This window comes from Rhinolophus sinicus, linkage group LG09, assembly GCF_036562045.2.
Source record: "Rhinolophus sinicus isolate RSC01 linkage group LG09, ASM3656204v1, whole genome shotgun sequence".
Taxonomy (NCBI): Eukaryota; Metazoa; Chordata; class Mammalia; order Chiroptera; family Rhinolophidae; genus Rhinolophus; species Rhinolophus sinicus.
In genome coordinates this window covers 32,895,152-32,917,690 of record NC_133758.1, presented here as the reverse complement: position 1 = coordinate 32,917,690, position 22,539 = coordinate 32,895,152, and the positions used below count along the sequence as shown (strand labels likewise).

The following is a 22,539-nucleotide window of genomic DNA, read 5'->3' as shown; positions in this document are numbered from 1 at the left end:
CTTAATAGGGGAGAACACATGCAAGTTTTAACTTTAAGTCTACAAATACAGTTTAATTAATTAAAAACTCTGGTCCCAATGTTCACTCTCCCAGCGTTAGACAGTCTAGTTATGGAGCTAAAATAGGTGGTTCCTTGAGATTAGGAAAAAGACAAGTATACGCACTAAACTGCTCATGGTATCAGGTCAGCACTAGAGATTTTGGGGATTCAGGGCATTTGGAAGAAGCCGTGCATCAAGCAGCCACTAGCTCTGGAGAAGGTGGTAATGGAAGCTGCCATAGAGAGGAGCCTTTTTCTAGTATGCTATGCTAGCATGGTGAGGTGAAGAGCCAATGGAAGACAGAAACCCCATTGCCTTTGCTTTCGTGGAATACTAGGGAGGATCAAACGAGCCTATAATTGTGAGTTTAATTGTCAACAATGGTAGATATGTCTGGGAAGCATTAAAGTAAATTCTTACTAGCTTGCAAGCTTCAGGAAGTAGCTTCTACCACCTCCTAGCTCTTTACTTGGAAGGTTGCCCAACTACTACCTCAGATACATGCCTCAGTTTCCCCTATTGTCTCCCACAGCCTCTTTACTTGCCCTGTACAACTTATTGTTCAGATTTTTAAAAAGAAAAAGAAATGAAATAGTATGTATTTAAAGAATTTATCTAATTAAATGTGTGGTCCACTTAGTCTTTAGAAAGTGTGCAAGTATTGCTTAATACATATGGTGCTTCTAATAATTTCTGTAAAAATGGTATTATTAGATCTTGAATAGTTATGCGTTATTGTAACACTCTTAAGAGTGGAACAATCAAACTCAACTTATGATTTTTAACTCACAACATTTTCCCTGAAGCATTCCATAAATTTTAGCATTGTCCATACTGTATACATTTATAAATTGCCAGGAAACTAAGTAAACTTGTAAAGTACATCTGCAGAACAAATATATTTAAGCATTTACAAAGTATTACAAACCTTCAAACAATTCAATGTAGAGATTTATACATATGCTTTATAAGTAAGAATATGAAAGACAGATGAATTAGTACATAAAGTTTTTATTTAAAGTTTTCCCCTTCCAAGCAAGCTTCATTTACACATTCTAATACTGTACAAAATTTACATCATCTGTGACTTATTTATTCACTTTTCACTTTCTAATAGTTTGTGTCTTTCTGAAATACAGAAAGCTTTGCTTATAGTTCTCATAAATGTTTTTATTTATTTTGGTTAGAAATAAAAAATAAATGAAGAACAAGTCTAAGGAAAGCAAATATCCTTGTATAAACTGTGATGTTCGGATGAAATGGTGATAGTTGATGATAAAACGTTCTGAAGCAGACCTTGTTCTCTTTGTGATATCAGCTGGGATTTTCCCACAAAGCACTGTAGCTTTCTTTCTTTCTATATATTCATATGTTTTCAAGGAAAAAGAAATGAAAGTTGATTGCACTGGATATATATTTATATATATTTTTACAACGGATCCTTTGGATCTGAACATACAAATAAATACAAAAACAACAAAGATTGCACTGTACTGTAGAAACGGCATCGGATTCCATCTCGACATTCTCTGCAGTGAAAGCTTATCACGAGGCATTTTTAATCTGTGGCTTCCCCATGGTGTTGTTTTGAATGACACATTTGTTGAGGGAGTCAACATCTCTGGGTGATTGAAATAATATTTTAGGCTTTTATTTACTCCTAATGGATGTTTATCCAGCTCTGAAGAGCTTGAAAATCAAATTCGTGCCAGTTTTATTCTTTTGACTGGCCACACTGAGAGGATATCATACTCTGCTGACCTTCTGCTTCTGTTTCTTAGGCTCCTAAAGACAACATGGAATTGCTCATTTAACTGAACCCAGGCATCTCTGGTGATTACAAACACATATGATGAGTTCGGGGAATAGTCAGGGTAAGACATGTGTTTTTCTAGAGCCAAATCTAGAGCCAAGGTGAGGAAGAGAGGGAAATATTTGTTAGGAGCTATAATTTGCTCCTGTGGCTCTTTTAAGTTGTATGTTTTAGGGACATGGAGACAGCTGGGACTGTACTTAAACTATCCTTTCTTTTTGTCCCTAAATTCCTGAAAGCAATCTCTCAGTTTTCATTGTGTAAGTCTGGGTCAGAGGTGTTGTCCAATAGAATCTCTTCAATATTTTATGACTGTCTGTCAGTTCTAACATTTGAAACAAATAACAGGTGTGTTCTCTACTTATTTATATACTGCAAAAAATGAGAAAGCCTCCGTGAACTGAATAGTGACAAAGTGTATTTTGTTTTTAATCTTTCAGTAAAATTAAGGACACAGAAACGATAACTCTGCCTAACCTAGAGCCTACAGGGCAGAAAGCAATTGCTGCGAGAGCCAACACCTTTCTCTTCTCTGACCCCATAAGATGCTGTAAGGGGCAGAAGGTATATGAAATAAAGTTATATAGAAATAAAAATGTTTCTCTGTAATCTTACATGGTTTTCTCTAACTGTGTTGCCTATGGAGTCTGTGAAGTAGCCACAGGTTAGGAATATAGAATCAAGTGGCAATTTCTGTAATGCAGGTTAAGTATTTTAGTGGGTCCAATTTTGAATATTAATGAACACAATATCCCCAAAACTTCAACATAGCTCACATGCAGCTAGACGACAATGCACAATACTGATCTTCGGTCTCTCTGGGGGCACGCTTCTGTATTTTATCTTTCTCCTTTTGAAAGTTAAGATCCACGTGAGGAGTTTTTGTAAAGCTGGGACAAGTTAAAACCAGTTTGAAATGGGAGTCTGTCACCAAAGGAAGTTTGGCGTGATCCAAGTTACAGACATAGTATCTGTTCAAGAACAGGTCTTTTTTCTCTTGTAGTTACTTGGAAATCATCAGCAACCAAGGGTGAGTTTCGGCAGTTGTACCATTGGAATACATTGTTCCTAGAATAATAGTGATGTCACCTGTCCTTGTTTCCTAGAATGTGATACTGTTCATTCCAGGGCTTCCTGGTGTTATTTGTTGTAAGGTACACAGGCAGGCAGGATAACTGTTGCACAGGCTGGGCCTGCCAGTGGTTCTGCTACATCTCCTTCCAGTTCTGTCCAGGTGCCTTTTTCTGGACAATAGCATATTGTAGAGGACTTGTAGGCCCCCTGTAATGGCAAAGCAGGGTGCACTTAAGAAAGAACGTTCGGAGAAGTGCAACGACAACCTTATTTATCACATTTACAGTGGAAAGAAAATACCAGTTCTCTGCTCTTGCTTAAAAACTCCAAATGAAAGCAGTGGATTTTAAACTGTTTTATTGCAAAGGAAAATTTGAGATCGACAAGATTTCAAAATCTGTTTGTGTGTGTGTGTGACATAGAAGTGAAGTACTTAGATCATCCTGGATGATCAACAAATTCCTTAAAATAATTGACCAAAAAATAGAAATTATCCACCTGGTTTAAGTTAAAAAAACACACAAAAAAACCTCACCTTAAATATTTGAATAATTGAAGTAAATTAGATTTTAGATTGTTGCCTCAACTTTTCCATTTTTATTTTATTACTGTAGAGAATTGGAGCTGGGGTGCAAAGCCAGTTTAAAATAAACTGGAAATGAAGGCTTGCCAACTTCTTCACACATTAATTTATTTATTTTTCCTCAAGAGGCCACATGAGAAATAAAAATGTCTTTAATCTTGTTTCTTTTGTCAACGTCTGGGGCTAGTGCTTGTATAACATTTCCATTCCCAAACAAAAGCAGCTTTGTTTTTATCATAGGCAAAAAACCAAAGAAAATTCCCAACCAATCTAACATTTTCTGAAAGTGTACTCCTATAGTCTGGTCCCAAACATATATACTCTTGTAGACAGCAATTTGCACCAATGAAAAAGCACATGTACAAATATCTAGTTACATATACCGCGGGTGCCAAAAAATGTATAGAAATTTTAAGAAAGGAAAAAACTGTATTAAAATTATGCTGATGGTAACCACTTTGAGCACCTCTTGTAATTGCAGAAGTGGTATTCATCTTTTGTTATCGGTGCATATTGAATATTACGGTTTAATGTAGTTTTCCTTTCCTTTCTTTTCTTACAATGTGTATACATTTTTTTTGGCACCCTCTCTCTATATTTGCCTCCACATAACTAAGAACTTTTTAAAGCTCCCCCCAAACTTTATATAACTACCTTGTTTGATGAAAAAGCAATAAAACTGATATTATTAAAACCCAAAATTAACCTTATAAACCAACAATATAAATAGTTAAAATATAATAAGTCGTCATTTAAAAGGTGAGTATGTAGACCACTAGACCCTAAGTGTCTCCTGATGTGATGCAGTTTGAAGTAGAGAGCCACCGCCTTAAGTGTTCTTGCCAAAAATAAATAGATAACAAAAGAAATTTTGAAAAAGAGAAGAGCTGAACTTAATTCTGGCCTTATCTCTAACTTCCAGTCTGTAGGAAATATGGAGACAGGACTATTTTAAGTGACAGCACAAGGAAGTAATTAGCTAATTTCAGAGTGTTGGATATTCTATATGGTAACTCACCTTACTTTTTCAACAAATCAAGGGTATGGAACAAGAAGTGGGGGAGGGGTAATTTTCCCACTTGCAGAAGATGTAAAAGAGATAACTAGTACAAGTCAGACTTGTTGGATCCTGTTTTGAACATGTCAATTTGAAAACGTTTTTTTTCAAGTGAATAGGAAAAATTTAAATATGGATATAAAAGAATTATCGTTAATTTTGTTGGTTCTGATGATGATAGTGTGTTTACCTACATGAATGATTTTTTTAAAGATAAATACTGACACATTTAGAGTGAAAAACTATGATGTCTAGAATTTGATTCAAATTACTTTAGTAAAAAAAATTTAAAGGAAGGATAAATGAAGTAAGTATGGCAAATGTTGATGGATGTTGAAGTTGGATGATGTATAAATGAGGGCCCACTGTACTCTCAATTTTGGTGTATGTTTGGAAATTTTAATGAAAAAGGGGTGGGCGGATGAAACACAATTGCAAATTACAATCCTAAATAAAATGGTGGGTATTTTACAATTAATTTCTATTTTTCATGTCTTACTGGTCAGAAACTTTTCAGACTTTCCTGTTTGATTTCTTTTTTTTCTTTTTCTTTTTTTAAAATTTTTTTATTGGGGAACAGTGTGTTTCTCCAGGGCCCATCAGCTCCAAGCTGTTGTCCTTCAATCTAGTTGTGGAGGGCGCAGCTCAGCTCCAAGTCCAGTCACTGTTTTTAATCTTTAGTTGCAGGGGGTGCAGCGCACCATCCCACGAGGGAATGGTTGAACCAGTAACCTTGTTGTTAAGAGCTTGTGCTCTAACCAACTGAGGCATCCGGCCTCTCCCTCTCCTTTTCGATTCCAACAGAACATTTGTAAAATCACTACAAGTCTGAGTTTTAGTTGGAAAGCCAGAATCACATAAGCATAGGGATGGAAAAGAAACAGAAACCTACCCCATTTTATGATACAGTTGCTCAGAGAGGAAGTCAGTTCTACAGCAACCATACTGATTCTATTTTATTACTTAAAGTAATTTACTGCTTGCATATAAGCATGGTGCCCTTAAAAGGTACATGTGTGGGTGATAACACATTTTGAGGGAAACAAAAAGCACAAACAGAAAGGAGCAGGAGAAGTTCAATGTGGGCACGTACCATACTCCAACTGTAGCCTCCCACAAGGTAAATGCTGTCATCAAGCACTGCACAGCCAGGACCACTTCGACCCTCCAAAATGGGAGTTTGGAGAATATTCCACTGGTCACCTTTTGGGTCATAGCATTCCACGAGCATTACATCAAGGTGGGAGAAACCTAAGTGACATATCAAAATGGAATCACAAAAGAATAAACTCTCAGGGTCCCAATTTAAGGCTAGAACTTCCTTTAAAAAAAGGTCTAGAGCCAAGAAGTAGATCACTATGTATTTGAAGACACATTTTCTGATGAAATTAGGAGATATGTCAGGAAGACCTAAAACAAACAAAAAACCCAACTCTAGTGTTTCAAATTAATTCTAAGCAAGAATACCTAACTAGATGTCATTGGTAAAGATATCATTGGTTGATTATACAGTGGTAGACCTTATTAAAAATGGTTTAATAAAACCTTGTTTAAAAGGTTTAAAATAATCATAGTTAAAGCAAGCATTTTATGGAGTACTTTCAATAAGCTGGTTGTTTTCTACTAAATGCTTTATAAAAATGAACTAATTTAATCCCCTCAATCATCCTATAAGATAGGTATACCATTTTATTCATTTTATAGATAAGGAAACTGAGGAACAGCGACAGTTAATGACTTGAGTAAGTCACATGGCCAGTAAGTAAATAGGCTGAGATTTGAATCCAAGTGAACAGGTGTCAAAGTTTACACTTTCACAGATTAAGCTATATTGCTTTTCTCAAACAAATATTTAACTCTCTCAAAGTGTTTTAATTAGTTAAAAATATGTTGTTCAGAATCTTTTACCTTTTTGACAGCCAACTATGTTTATAAACAGCTATGATTATATAAACAGTTTCCATATCTACTAAGGATCAAGGTTTTGAGTAGGGGGGTTAACGTTCACTGAAGGGCTTCTGCTCCAACTATTCCAGTTATTCTTAGTGGTTGGAGCAGTCACTAGGTCACAGAGAAAGCTTAGGTTCCCAGACTCTATGGGATCCCTGCCTTTAATTTAGGGAATTCAAAATCCCTAGTGGGAGCTTCTTGGTCACTGAGTAAACCAAATTTGCTAGCTGACAATTAAAACGCATATACTAAATTAACTAACAGACTGGACTCTTCAAATTAATTAAAAAGGTAGACCAAAAAGTAGAATAATTTTCATTGTTAAAGAGGCAGACAGATTATTTCAGGCCACTAACTTTTTACATGAATCACATAGATTTGGGAACAATAGAGCAATGTGTTTAATGCAACTCTGTGATATATTCCTTTCCTTAACATTAAGATAACTGATGAAATTATTGAAGTATGTATACTTGGAATGAAGATTTGGGCAAATTCTTGGTTCTAAGCTTCTAGTGGCATCATATGAGGATGTATGTGCATTCTCTGTATCAAGCACATATATTTGTTGACTGTAATCCTTACAACCACCTAGGAAAGAATCATTATTTTGATTTTATAGACATGAGGTTAAATGTCTTGAGTAAGACTACGCAACTGTAAGTAAATAACTGGGATTCAAACCGAAGCTTAGGTGCAAAGTCCATACCCTTCCCTCTATGCCACAATACCTCCCTGAACCAACCTAATTTTGATGTGTGTGTGCTATTTTTCATTTAAGTTGTCATTACCCATGTCTTTTCTGTCCAAGTGTAACCACAAATATAAAATTTTCTAAAATAATTAGGTACTCTTGTGCAAAGAAATTAGTAGAAATCATATTTTAATGCAGAAAGCTACAAAGGTGATATAAAATATATCGATGTAAAGGAATGGTGTATGGATTGAAATGAAGGAGCACCAGTGAAAGAGAAAAAGAATAAAAAGAGAAGAATTGCAGCAGTAAAGGTAATCCTCTTCCACTGGGGAGAACTCTAAGATGAACATCTAGATGGGGAAAATGACATCCCTGACTGACTATGAACTTGGAAATATTTACATAAAAATTGCACTTGTCCAGTCTTTATTATACTTAAGGGTAAATATGTATTAGGAAAAATAGAAAAAGTGTCTATGTCTAACCGATTTCTTAAGAAGGATATCTAATTGAAAAATAAATGCACAGATGGGTCTTATCTACCATTCCCAGATGGTCTATTTCTCTTTTAGTTCAGTTTCAAAGTTCATGGAAGGTCAGAGCTTAAAGACATTTTAGAGACCAACTAGACCAGTTTCTTCATTTTCACATGAGGAAACTGAGGCCCAAAGCAACAACATTCTCAAAATCGTAGATCTCTCTGCTTTCCTGTCAAATTCAGTGTTACATACATGCACATACACTACAAAAAGTTGCAGTAACATACAAATATGGAGGAGAAAAGAAGCCAAAACATGGCTCTAAAAATACTATGCTTTAAAACAGTTTTTTATTTAAAAAAGCAAATAGAAAAACATTTTAGAATCGTAGGTGGTTCTAAAAAGAGTTAATTCTAAATTTAGACATGAAATTCTCAGTGTTTTCTTTAAGAAAAATCATGTATTAGCTTCTTTGTGCAGCTATGACATTACTATAGAAAATAATTTTCTGGAAAAAATCCATTACTATAACTTTGGTGATAAGGAATAATTTATTTTACTGAATTCATTGTTACAACAAATTGTTTGTGCTTTTTCAGTTATTAATGCTTTCATTTTTAATTTTCTGTAGACATCATTATTCATATCCTTAATATGTGTGGTAACTTAAAATTAATACTATCGGCAGAGGAGCCAAAATAAATGCCTGCCCAAGGGTACTGGTAATTTACACAGAGTAGATTTTATTTGGTCAACATGTTTTTTACTTGGTTAACTATGATTATCTAATGAGAAACCCCCTTAGCAAGAAACACAAGATGCAAATGATATTGTGATTTAAAAAAAAAGACCTTTCAAATGATTTCCTCCAATCGCATACAAGCGATCATTCATTACAGCCAAAGTGTGGATGGCGCGTTTTGTGTTCATGTCTTGTTTTCGAGCCCAGACATCCATTACGGGGTCATAGCAATATAGCCATGGGACATATTCTCCATTGTGTACACCCCCTGTGAATTAAACATATACATACAAGTCAAGAACGTGTCTTGGAACTGAACTTTGTAACAGAAAGTGGAGGAATGACTTGCCTGAAATGTATATTTTCCCATTGTGCACTGCTCCTGCATGAGCTGCCAGAGGCTGAGGCAAAGAGGACACGTATCGCCATTCGTTTGTTTCTAGGTTATAACACTCCACGCTGGACAAATAGCCGGTTTCATTCCTTCCACCAATAACGTATAAATGTTTGTCCAACCGACATGCATAGAAACTGGCTCTTCTACAATGAAAATAACCCACCGTAAGTCACAAAAGGAACCCAGTCAGTCATGGGAAGGAGGTACATTCTGCTTCAGAAAGGGTTACAAACCTTTGGAAATTACACATATAGCTATCTTCTAAATGTGACCTTATATAGTAATAATATGCATTGCCCATTATGGTTAACATTTTTGATATTAAAGTAACAGTAGAGGAGAAATTCACCAACTCTGTTTCAGTTCTTTTTATCTTGCTTTTGATACACTGTTAAAGTGTTCACTAATGTTTGGGATATTTGGTACCCTGTAAAGATATCACAGCTCAGGAAGACAAAGTGAAAAATGAGGTAGATAATGTAACAATAATAAATTATCTTGACATTCACTTTCTTTATGGTCCTTCAAGGGTCATTGTTCCCAATTTATAAGAGAACTACATCATCAAAAATTTTCTTCAATTATCATTTTTTTTCTCTCCTCCCCAGTACTACTACAAATAGAGAAAGTTTTGTGGACTGAATATAATGTTGAAATTTTGCTCTTATATAACCAATTATAGGAATTTTGTCTAGTAGCTTTTGGTGTTGATTCATACAAAGCTATAGGATATATTTTAGTCTCTTTTCAAGAGAGGCTATTTATTAAATTATCCCACTATGCCATCAAAGCAAAAGACACAAGGTGTGTCGAAAGGATTGGAGACATGGAGACCAATTCTGAGGTAGACCAAAATCTAGGAGTGGTTAATGAGGACCTAAAGTAGAGTTTTAGAGGAAGACATGGGAAGGGGTGGTGAAAACATATTTTAAAGGAAGATGTAAGACTTAGTAACTAACAAGATATGAGACCTGAGGGAGAATAAACGTTTGAAGAAGACTCAAAAATTTGGAGTTAGGACGACTAGGTTGAAATCTTAAGCAAATCCTTGACCCTGTGCGTCTTTTTTCTCATTGATGCTACCAGAATTATATATTCATAAGTATAACATATGGTCCAATACTGAAAAAGTACAGCTGTTAAGTGCTAAGCCACTCAGAGAATATAATTTGTATTTGATGAATTAAGCGTCTTCATAAAAATTGATGACAATACTCTTGGTCAATGTCAATAGCAAGATGAGGAGTCCTATTAGTTCTTATCAGGTAAACCTATATGGTCTGCAGAGTTTCCAATTTGTGTTTACAAAGTGCTCAAACTTCTGGGAAGCAGCATAGAGCACCTTGATTAACAGTTTGGTCTCTGGAAACAGATTGCTTGGCTCTAAGATTTATTGGGTATGTGGCCCTTGACACATCATTGAACCCCTCTCACTCTTAGGTTACTCTTTGTAGCATGACAATGATGATGGTACCTTCCTCACAGGGTTATCTGCAACTACACAGGTAAAGTGCTTCTCATAGTGTCTAGCATTTTGTTCATGCTCGGGAACCATCAGTTAATATTACCTGTATAAGAAGTTTTTAAAAATCAGCCATCAAGATGTTTGCATATAAATTTTCCTAATAATAGTTAAGTGGTGACTAAATTCTTTAATTTGTATTTGGATGGTTTTTATTACCATCTAGGTATGGTATATGTTACAGATGGCGATGTATTCAGTTTTATTTTATTTTATTATTTACAGCTTTATTGAGGTACCATTGACAAATAAAATTGCAATATGTTTAAAGTGCACAATGTGATGATTTAATCTATGCATATATTGTGAAAGGATTCCCACCATGAAGTTAATTAACATGTCCATCGCCTGACATAATTCCCTCCACAGTTTTTTTTTTGAGAGAATGTTTAAGATCTATCTACTCTCAGCAAATTTCAAGCATACAATATAGTATTATTAACTATAGTCACTGTGCTGTACATCTTCAGAATTTATTCATCTTACTACTAAAATTTTGTACCCATTTGAACAACTATTCCCCATTTCCCCCACCTCTATCCCTTGGCAACTACTATTCTACTCTCTCTGTCTTTAAGTTCAATACTTTTTTTTTTTTTTATTCCATATATAAATGCTATCATACAGTGTCTGTCTTTCTCCATTTGGCTTACGTCACTTAGCATAATGATTTTTAGTGCCATCCATATTGTCACAAATGGCAGGATGTCCTTTAATTCTATGGCTGAATATTATTCTATTGTATATACACACTATGTTTTTTTTTAATCCATTTATCTGTTGAGAGACACAAGTTGTTCTCACATCTTGGCTGTTGTAAATAATGTTACAATAAATATGGGAGCACAGACATCTCTCCAAGATACTGATTTTGGTTCCTTTGGACATATATACAGAAGTGGGATTGGTGGATTATATGGGTCAATTATTTTTTATAGTCCTGAAATTGTTAGCATTATTGATAATTTTAGAATAGTGTTTTGGCTATGTTTGCTTTTTCTATATTTTCTTGATGCTTTTGAAAAAACATACGTGCTGTGGAAAGTTCAGAAGGATGATGAAGAACAACAATGAGGAAAAAAGGAGGAAGAAAAAAAGTAGGAGGGAGAATAAAGAGCAGGAAAGACAGATTTCATAAAATAAGTGTTGATAACCTGGGTCTGTCTTCTGAGGGGTCCATGAAGTTCTTTGGAAATTGTAATAAAATGTGTGTATGTGTGTGTGTGTGTGTGTGTGTGTGTGTGTGTACACATATATATGTTTTGCAAGTGTGCATTTTTTGGAAGAATATGGAGAAAGGTTTGGAGGAAGATTTTAATCAGAATATCAAAAGAATGAAAACCTAAAAAAAAAATTGGGATTTCCTGGTGTAGAGGAGTAAAAACTCATTGAAATATAAAATTAGGTTTAAAAATAATTGCAAAAGTAAGTGCATATAGGTGGACTACTGGCTCCTTCCATTTCTCTAGCCAGATTTCAGTTGCTGTCTCATTGAATATAATAAGTCAAGGTTATTTTACTAGTACTTTTACCTTCTCAGTTAAAATGTTTTATTGAAAAGATTGACACATGTCTAGAAAAATCTGTACATAGAAATTTCTTTGTACCATTGACACAAGAGTAGGTCATTATCCCTTTTCCATAAGATTCTATGACAGGTCTTGGAGCCTCTGAAATAATTTATTAATTTCACTAAAAGGCCATTTTATAATAACTTGTACTATGTGAGTTATAAAGTGCTGAGTTCTTCTATGCATTATATATTAGTCTAGAAGAGAAAATGCCCATTAGTATGGGAATCTTCTATTTAAGTTTAGATAGTGGAGAATAAAAGAAATAGCTCTCTTTGGTAGTGTGAATTCCTTTTATCTAGTCTAAATTTCAATTTTCTCACTTTTCCTGATCTGGTGCCTTCCTTCCTCACTGTGACACTGAGTCAGCCTTGCTCTTTTTAGCTGAGGCGTTCTTAATTTGATGCTCTATGTGTACTCCTAGCTTTATCCACACAGTGTCACTGTTAGGATCTAAATTGAAAAAAAAAAAAAAAAAAAAAAAAATTAGTAGGTTTCACTTCCTGACGAAAAGTCCTTTTTTAGGTAGAAAATTCTAGTAGTGAAGATTCAGAGTCTCTGACTTTATTCCCTTGCATTCCCAAAGTGAGAATTCATGAAATACATTATAGAAACACTGGTTAGTGGTCTGTCCGCAACTGTGAACGTTTGCTCCAGGCTAAAATTTTTCCATACCAGATCTCTCTTGGGAATGCTCCCTGCCCTGCCTCCCCATGTGAACAGCGTACACCTGGTTTAGGCTATTCTTGGAAAAGTAACTTGATTACTATTAAAGATCCCTTAATGGAATTATACTATTTGTATTTTAACTTGTTCATCTCTTCTCCCTACAGCACCTACCTTACCCCACCACCAGAGGCAATATTCAGTACACTGACGTAAGTTAAAAAAACTACCAATACCTTCCACAAACATGCATTGAATCCTGCATATTGCCCAGGTTTTTACAAGTCCTTTCTTACCCTTAGGGTGGTCAGTTTACATCCTAAAGCATGAGATTAAATCATTATAGGCTTATCTCAGCTTGAATTTTTGAACTTTATTATCAGCTTAAAAACAACAAAAGATTTTTCAAACGGAATATTGTCTACATGTTTCTTGTAAGGCTTCTAGAAACATACTTGTTAAATTTGGAAACATTTCTGATGCATTTGCTAGCTTTTCACTTACTGTGTGAAATATATGCTTTGTGGTTGCTCTCCAAACTGCTTTTTCTTTTGCTTTTTTCCCCCTAGACTAGCTAGGGAGCAAAATTTCCATACTTAATAACTAAGATGTCTATTTCTATAAAAAATTTAGTCACTGAGTCATTTCTATTGATTTGAGTTTTCATTTTTGCCCTCTTCTTCTTACTGAAGAGTCAAATACTAAATCTGAAACCAAAATAACTCATCAACATGACATTTAAATTTATATTTTTTCTACTCATTTCCTTCAGTAAATTCACTGGTAGCAGGCATGCAATTCATGAGCTGACCCATGGTTGAGTAAGCCTAGAGGCTGTGTGCCCATTTTCCATCAGAAAAGGAAGGTATTCTTCACTTTTATTTACATTCTTTTAGAAGCTCTCATTAGGTAAGATATCCTAGCAATCTGTCCAGCCAGTTCTGTAAGAATGGGTTACCCCAGATATGGCTTATAGCGTGTTTCTGCTATTCTCAGTCACTGGTAACTTCTGAGCAGTTTGGTAGCAGCAAATGGAAGGGGTGAGTTTGATTCATCACCTATACAACGCAAAATTAACTCAATTAAATGTGTAACAATTTTTTTTTCAGTTCAGAAAAGTGTCTTTTAGTTTAGTTGTTTTTTTCTTTTTACTTTAATTACCAATTAGATCACACTGGTAACTGATCGTACTTGCTATTTTGAATGGAAGCTCAGCAATCACAGAAAAATTTCCTTTTAAGTTATGGATTGCTGCCTGGGTCAACCAACCCAAAGGAGATATGGAGCTAGAAGATTGACTGGGCATTTGTGAGATCTGCCTTTTCCCATTCTGCTCTGTTAGGAGCTCTTTATTTGGTCTATCGAGTTGATTGTTCTAAATCTAAAAAAAAAACAAAAAAAACTTCTCTTGCTGGGGACCTGACATGATATACCATAATGACTTAGAAAGAAACGTTAAACAGTCCATCCTGTCAACGGTGGCTGCCGGGCGCCGACAGACCATGGCAGGTCTTTTTATCAGGTCAATGAGCTGCTAAAAATTGTCTAAGTAGGACCCTGCCATGATAGGCCATAGTGCCTCAGAGGAAGTCATTATAGAATATCAAGTAAACAATACACATTTTAAAAAAATTACTAATTAGGTTTTGCAGCAATACTTCTCATCCTTAGGGGCTCTACAGTGAGATAATTGACCGCAACATGAGTTATGCCTCCCAAACCCTAGGCATGAAGGTTAATTATCGCGGTGTACAGCCCCCAGCAAAGGGGACTGTGGAGATGAAGTGCTGACATTTCAAACATGTTATTGATGTTTCTTTTTAAAATACTTTTGAAGTCAAACTTTTTTGCATGGTTGTGATTAAAGGGTCAAGTGATGCAGCTACAATAACAGCTACTGGGAAATAACCTCAAAAAGAGAGGAATAAGGGGAAAGCCACCAGGAGTGTTTTGTGTATCCATGGCTACCAACAGGAAGATTGAGAAGTTTGTCAGGATATTAATTGACTTACAATAATTTCTTGAGGTACCTTTCAATTAGACATTCCTAAAAGTACCTGTGGTCCTTTTAATATATTGTGCCTCATCATTTTCAGTGTATAGCTTTTTGTCTCCTGAAAGAAAGCTTTAATATATTTATGGGGAATAGAAAGTTAGTGAGTTTCTTTATAGCATAGATTCATATTGTCTTCCTGCAGTAATGTTCATTTTTGAATGAATGGTATGATTTGAAAATTTCTTATTAACTTGGAATTTATGATTAAGGGTCTAATTTGATCTCAGTGCAATCTGATTGAATATTTTAAAACAAGGAAACATTAAGGTGAAGAAGGGTCACGAAGGAAATAAGAAAAATAATTATTTCTTAGATAATTCAATTGAGAAGAGAAAATAAGTTGTAGATGATTGTTACTATTAAATAGAAGAATTTGCTCAAGAGGACGTTGAGATATTATTTGAAAAGAACCAAGTATTCAAAATTTAGCATGTGAATTTGCATATGCATATTAAGATATGGCCTCATGCCTAAGTAACAGCCAGGAGAGCCAAATATGTATAAATGTAGTTGTCATCTTGTCCTTTGGTGCTAGGAGAATTGGATGAGATAAACACTGCATACATAAAAAATGAGAGGACACCTTGAAAGACCGTGTTTTTAAAAAAAGCTAACAAATGACTTGTTCTTGAATGTATGATGGAAAGATATTTGAGGAGGCAAATGTAAAGGGTTTGAGTCAGTGAGACTTGAAAACTTTAACATTGGAATTTCTGCATCAAAATGTACATCACTGTGAGAATGGTGTTTTATATTTCAATTGTAGGATTTAAATATATCATAACCAAGGACAATGCGATAGCTAGTGAGATTGTAGCTCTGCTTGCCAAAAACCAATACAATGTAATAAAGGAAGAAATGTCATATACATTTTTTCTTTCTGCATTAAGATAAAAATTGATTTATTTGATTATTTTTCTCCATTGAGTTCATAAGGCAATTCATCTACATTGGCCAGGCCAAGTTTTGTATTTTGCCTCATCTCTCTTTCATTGGCTCCATTCAGCATACCTTATCATGGAAAAACCATTCAGTATTTCATGCTTCCTGTAAAGCAGCCACAAATGTTTCAGACACAAGAAATAAACACTTACCTTTCTTGCATGGGTGGAAGTTGTATCCAGCTATTAAATCGGGGATCATATCGGCTGACAAAATTTGTACTGTGTTTTCCTGTAAAAATATATTTGAGACACTTAAAACTTAGATTCCTTTGTTGTGTTGCACATTTAATAGTCTTTTATCAGTTGCCTCTGTCTCAGGTTTAACGAACAGATGAATTAAGTAGAGGGACCATCTAACATGGTATGAGAAGTAATAAGTCAGTAGAAAAATAATGTGCCACTTCAAATGCTTTTCTTTTTTCTTCTCTTCTCTGCCTTTTTAAAATGAGTCAAAATAAAAATAAATCAACCTTAATAATAAAAGCAAGTATGTTTATCAAACCAGTTTTATCCCAAAGTGAGGGTAAAAATTTCTGGTTTTTTTTTTTTAATGATCCAAGAATTCTAGCAGTGGTAGAGTTCACTCCCTGTCCATGGAAATAATAGCAATCGCTACCATAAGAATTTGAATTAGGAAATCAGTTTTAGTCTATGTAGTCATTATTTAGTCATGTAAGTTGTGTCTGCATACCGGGGAAAGCACAGTTCCTGTGAAGTATCACAGGAACGTGAGCTGAATGGGATACACAAGTCCTCCGAGCTGGTTAACCACCTTATCCTCTCTATTGAGCCTAAGAAGCACAGTAATGTCTCCAACTTATTGAAATGAATCTTACTTTAAATACAGATTGACAACAAAACAAGAAATGGAAGGAAAAGAGTGTATTCTATTTTCTGGGTAGCACCTGAGATGACAATCATTTGAAACACTTGAGGTCTTAATTCTAAAAGTCTGCTATTGTTTATGTGCATGTAACTAAACATGGAAATACCGGTACCAAACTTCACCACAGGAATAAACAAAAGTGTGCGTGTGTGTGTGTGTGTGTGTGTGTGTGTGTGTGTAGACAATTATTAATTGCAGAAATATATACTGAGCGTCTACTATATGTCTTATGTGTTCTAGGTTCTGGAAATATACTGATAAATGAGGAAGGCAAAGTCCCTGTTCTTGTAAATAAATACACAAATATATAATGTATTATCAAGTAGAGATGAATTTTCTTTATTTTTATAAAGAAAAACAAAGCAGGGATTGACAGAGGGGAGGCCAGTTTAAGTAGAATGGCAGCAGATATCTTTTGCAAGCCATGCAGGTATCTGCAGAAGGAGCCTCCCAGGCAGTGGGGCAGGCGAGTGTAAAGTCTGGGGGCTGGTCATGAGTTCAAAACCAGCAAGAATGCTGGGGTGCTTTGGACAACAGTCAAAGAGGTGTCATGGTCCAGAACACAGTGTGCCTTGGGGACTACTATAAGAGTGTGAATTTTGTCATAAAAACAACAGGAAGCCATGGGAGGGTTTGGAGCAAACAAGAAACATGGTCTAATTTATCTCTTACAACGATCACGTTAGGTGCTGTGCAAGGACTAGACTATAGAGGGGCCATTCTGGAAGCAAAGGGGCTATTAGGAGGCCATTATAATAGTCAAGGCAAGAGCTGATGGTGCCTTCAATGAAGGTGTAGGTGGTGAGATATAATCAGCTGTGGGGTGTATTGTATGGGAAGAGCCAATAAAATTTTCTGATGCATTGAATATTGGAATGACAAAAAAATAAGTAATTAAGATGGTTGCCAGGTTTTTAGCCTGAGTAACTGGATGGAAGTTCATTCGATTTGCTGAGGTGGGAAAGACCAGGCAGGAGTAGTTTGGGGGTTTGGGAGAGAAGTCATGAGTTCTGTTTTAGACTTAGCTTGGAGAGGCCCGAAGGATCTCAAAGCGGAAGTGTCTGGTAGGCCACTGGCTAAGTGAGGCTGCAGGTACCAATTCTGGAGTCATTATTCCAGAGATACTTAATATCATAGAACAGAATGAAAGTCTTTAGGAGTATGGAAGAGAAGGTATGGAATGCAAGATCATCAGTCCTGGGAATGATGCCTGGGGTAGAAGAAGAAAAATCAGCAAAGGAAAGCAACTATCAGAGATATGAGGAAAAGGGTGGTATTTTTGAAGGCACATCAAATAGTGTTTCAAAAAGAAGAGTGAGCATCTGAGAACTAACCAAAAGATTTGACAACATGGAGGTTGGTGGTGGCCTTGACCAGGGTTGCTTCAGTAGATGAGTAAGGAATGAAAGCCTGAGTGTGGACTCCTCAAGAGAGACTAAGATGTAAGAATACAGAGACAAGCAGATAGGGAATACTTAGGACTTCTGCCATTAAAAGAAGAAGATTATAGCTGGAGGATGCAGCATTGAGAAAAGGATTTTCTTTTGTTTTTTAAGTTTGGAAGTACTACAAAGTCCTTGAGCAGGCAAAAGGGAACGAAGACAAGGCCTAAGATTGGAGCAGAAACAGTAATATGAAAAAAGATAAAATATGTTAGTAGCCATGGATATAAGTGAATAGATTTGGTAGTAACAAGAAGAAAATTTTTATCTTATGATTGCTTTTATTTTCATTGAACTAAGAAGCAAGGCCAACCACTGAGAATGAGGAGGGAGGTTTAGGAGTAAGAGGTGCTTGAAGAGAGAGAAGGTGTGAAATAGTTAACTTGGTGGGTGGGAGAGTGCATTGACCAAGGAAATTTACTGGAGTTGGCTAGTAGGCAGCATGGTTCATTCGTAGCCAATGTGACTGTGTGGTTTTCTATATACTGGTTCCCTGAAAATAAGACCTAGCAGGACAATCAGCTCTAATGCATCTTTTGGAGTAAAAATTAATATAAGACCCAGTCTTACTTCACTATAAGACTGGGTCATAATATAATATAACATAATATAATATAACATAACATAACATAACATAACATAACATAACATAACATAACACAATACAATACATTACAATACAGGGTCTTATATTAATTTTTGCTCCAAAAGACTCATTAGAGCTGATTGTCTGACTAGGTCTTATTTTCGGGGAAACACGATATCCATTTAGTTGTCCAGAGGCAGAGGAGAGTTGGATTTCATTAAGATCAGGGCTTTACCAGACAAATACAATAGAAAGAGAGATGGACAAATATAGTAGAAAGAGAGGTATATGCAGTGTGATTATAGGGATGGGCAATAGCATCTAAGCTCGGTAAGAAGGGAAGTAAAGACACAAGAGGATGATGGATAGTGAAAAAGTGGTAGGGTCAAGCCAAGGAGGTGACATTACTAGGAAAACCATGAATAACTGCCACAAAAGGGGGCAGCAGGTGTTGTAATCCAATAATGTGAAGAATGAGGAGTTGGAAAACCCAGTCCCCGTTAGAGGGAGTGGCTGGGAAAACAGTACTCTTAGACTATAGACAGGTTTTGATTAGGAAAGAGGTTGAGAAACCATTCAGAAGAGAGTTTAAGGGCTATAAGGATTTAAGGATTTTGTTGATGTGATATCATGATTTCCAAAGACCATTTGGGAGGGTTTGGATAGTCTGCACAGGTAGCAAATTAAATTTTATTTGGGGATGTACAAGAAGAGTTAAGAGTTCTAGGAGTAAGAATGAGCCCAAAGACTTGGATTCCACAAAGGGAGGCTCCAACTCAAGGAATAATTATGTCTAGAGTTGGTTTATAAGGGAGTCTTCGCAGAATTTGCAATCATTTCCTTGTAAAAAAAATATCATTATTGATAGGTTCCAAGGTTAATTCCAAGATGTATCTGAAGATCAATGCTATTAATAGGAATATAGAACATGCCCACCTTGTATAAGAATGTTTCTCTATGAAATTTGGTTTAGAATTTCCATTTGGAAGAAGACATCTGCCTCCTCTTGGCAACAGGGCAGAGCGCCTTCACATGCTGAGCATTGGTGGTAGAAGCTAGAACATTTGCCTCTCGTTGTAATGGTAGTGACATTCACTCAGAGAAAAGGCTACGCAGTGGCTGGTGTGATATGCATGGGAGATAAAGAAAGAGCTTCCCGAGGAAGGGTCAATGGTGCCAAAAAGGGGCAAGGATGGAGGACTGGGGAGATAAAAATAAGGAAACCATTCTGGAGTTGGTAAAGGATGTGTAGGGGGGCTAATAGAAGAAGGAATAAGTGTGTTGAAGTGAGATAAAATTGAATTATTCAATCCATCCTTGTGGCTTCTATTGAGACTGTTTAGCAGCTTGAGAGTGGTGGCCATATGCAAGGGAATTTTGGATAACATTTTACTCTAAGTTTCTTCTCATCTTTTCCATTTTATCCTAATTTTTCTTCCACTTTTCTTTTTGTGATGATGCCATTGCTGACTATCACTCAGGTGACAGGTGAAATGGAGCAAAGGGTGGCAATTTTCAGCCAGTGGTGGAAGGGAAGGAAATGGGAAGGAAAGGAAATCCCCTGTAAGCAATTATTTTGGAAGTCAGTCATCAGTAAGTGACAATTGGCAATTGGTCCTCTGTAAATTGGGGCACTGACAGAATATGTGCACATGTATTAGAATATTATAATGCGTTCCTATCACTAATGATATAAAGGAAGTTAATAGTTATAGTTAAGCAGAAAAAAATGTTTTTTTTGTATATGGAAATATGCTTATATTTGCAAATTTGTATTTCATTAAAGGACATGCATCTCAGGCACCATTTTCAGAACTAAGAGTTAACTTAAGAAGATTTCATCTTTGGAGCTGACATACACATGATATTTGAACCCATGGATTTTAATTTTTCCTCCTTGCCAGAAATCAAATTAAAGCATGCTATATATTATTACAGGATTATAATTCTTTATAAGTTTTGGTATCAATTGCTTATTTTTTGATTGAATGAGGTATTATAACATAAAAATCCCATATCTTTGAGATAATTATTCCCTTCATGGTTTTCTAAATGGGTAATGATGAAGAGTTTTCCTTGTTAGCGAGTGAAAGCCACGTTCCATTGAGATAAAATCTGACCTAATTTCATAAGATCAATGGCAGAAACATGACTGTTATTTAATATCTAACCAAATACATATGTTTTTCTGAGGAGGCAGTATATATAGTGGTTAAAGACTGAGGCTCTGGATTCAGACAGACCTATATTGGAATCAGCTCAGCTTCTTGCAAGCTGTGTGTCCTAGCAAGTTATTTGACCTCTTCATGCTTTGTCTTCTCATAGTAGAACTACAGCCATCATGGAATAGGCCTCACAAGATACTTATGAGGGTTAAGTGAAGTGATGAAGTGAACACTTAGCACAGTTCCTGGAAAAAATGAGTACTCAATAAATACTACTGCTAATACCAAAAATGTCAGCTATGGTTGACCAGTGGATGGAATGTGAAGCTAGCTGGAAAACGCTGAAGGGATTGTGGTGAATGTATGTTTTTGTTCCGAGCCCAGGTCCCTTTACCAGACTGGTGCACCCGTTCCCTCCATGCTGTCGGTTGGGTGCTCATGGTCACAGCTGCTGGTTCTCTGGAGAACTGCCCTCCTGAACAGGCCACCTCACGGCCTGTCCTCACCCCAACCTGGGGGAAGGTCTCAGCTGATGATATGGGGGGACAGAAGACTGGCCTCCTTGTCTCACAGAGTAACAGTTCTTTATTTAGGAGAGCCAATCCTGAATAAGTGGTTCCTCAGCATTTCCCCAGATCTATACTAAATGCCTTCACATGCCAAACAAGTCAGGGACAGGATGACTCAGCTTTGCAGGTGGAACTCCCAAAGTTTTCAAAAGGGTCTTATAAAAAGAGAATAAACTGCCAGGCCCATATTGAGAATAAAAGTAAAATTAAAATACAGTAAATAAGGTCATACTAAAATTCAATTCTGAGCCTCCTAGTGACTAAAACAAAAGAGAAGAGACATATTAAATCAAGTTAATAATAATTTTCAAAAGCGCCTCAGTACTTTGGTTTGACAAGAATGTGTCATGTAGGTCTTCACATGTCGAATGTTGGATGGTGATGGTACAAGGTGTCCCTGCAGGAAATGCAGTGCTGTGTTTCTATGGCCTTTTCTTACAGCATATTCATTGAGGGCTTTCAACCAAATTGCTGTTCTTTTCTGGGGTGGGGGGAGGCAAATCAGTGAAGTACAATGGCACAGTTTTATGGGAGTCTGAATTAGCTCCAAGAAAATAAATCTTGATTCTCTGGACTAGAGGAAGGAATATGTCCTTTAAACTCTTTCCTTAATTCCCCTACCCAATTCTTTCAGTTGTGTGTTTGAAAGAAGTTGAACAGGAAGCAATTAGAGGTTATTTGGGGGGTGTTGATGAAGGTCTGTCTCATAGGAATGGGAGGTTCATAGTGCTTTGTGAAAACTGAGTTATGGCACCAAAACTGGTATTTTGACAGAGGCCTATTCCACCTGGGAAGAGAGGTGGGCTGAGAGAGCACCTCATCAGAAAGATGACTTTCTAATCTTATTTTGTCATGTGTTAGTTTTAATCTGGCCTTCAACATGATGGTTCTGCAGATTCTTTTTTATAAATCTTTTTTTTTTTAGATTAAATCTATTCAGGTGACATTAGTTAATAAAATGATATAAGTTTCAAGAATGCAGATTCTTTGCTTAGATAAACTTGACTGTGCACTGCATGTATGTTTACTTACAAATGCTCTATTCAGTTGAAATCACGTCTAAGGAAGGACAGGTTAAACAGTAAATGGGTTATTTGCAGGGGATTGTATGCATGCCAGGGTTTTATTTTGTTTTTTTGTAACATATCAAATCCGCCATTGCACAGATAAGTTAGAGAAGAGGTATTAAACATCATTTTTGCTCTCATTCCGAATCTGTTTCTGGCAACCCCCAGGAACTGTCTCCTTTCCAACACTGAAAGATATAAACCAACAAAGCTGCAGGTCTTGAGAAAGAA

At 36.1% G+C, this 22,539-nt stretch overlaps 1 protein-coding gene across 2 annotated transcripts in view; it reads right to left on the bottom strand.

The window, feature by feature from the left end:
• Positions 1-1,043: 1,043 nt before the first annotated feature.
• The window catches only part of KLHL14 (kelch like family member 14), a 96,307-nt gene continuing 74,811 nt past the window's right edge, over positions 1,044-22,539 (bottom strand). For both annotated transcript variants that reach the window (XM_019740783.2, XM_074340181.1), the window contains 5 exons: positions 15,744-15,822; positions 8,787-8,977; positions 8,547-8,705; positions 5,663-5,820; positions 1,044-3,136 (listed from right to left, as the gene is read on the bottom strand). In XM_019740783.2, coding sequence (XP_019596342.1) covers positions 2,996-3,136; positions 5,663-5,820; positions 8,547-8,705; positions 8,787-8,977; positions 15,744-15,822 — 728 coding nt within the window. In that variant the 3' untranslated portion in view covers positions 1,044-2,995. The remainder of the gene's footprint in view (positions 3,137-5,662; positions 5,821-8,546; positions 8,706-8,786; positions 8,978-15,743; positions 15,823-22,539) is intronic.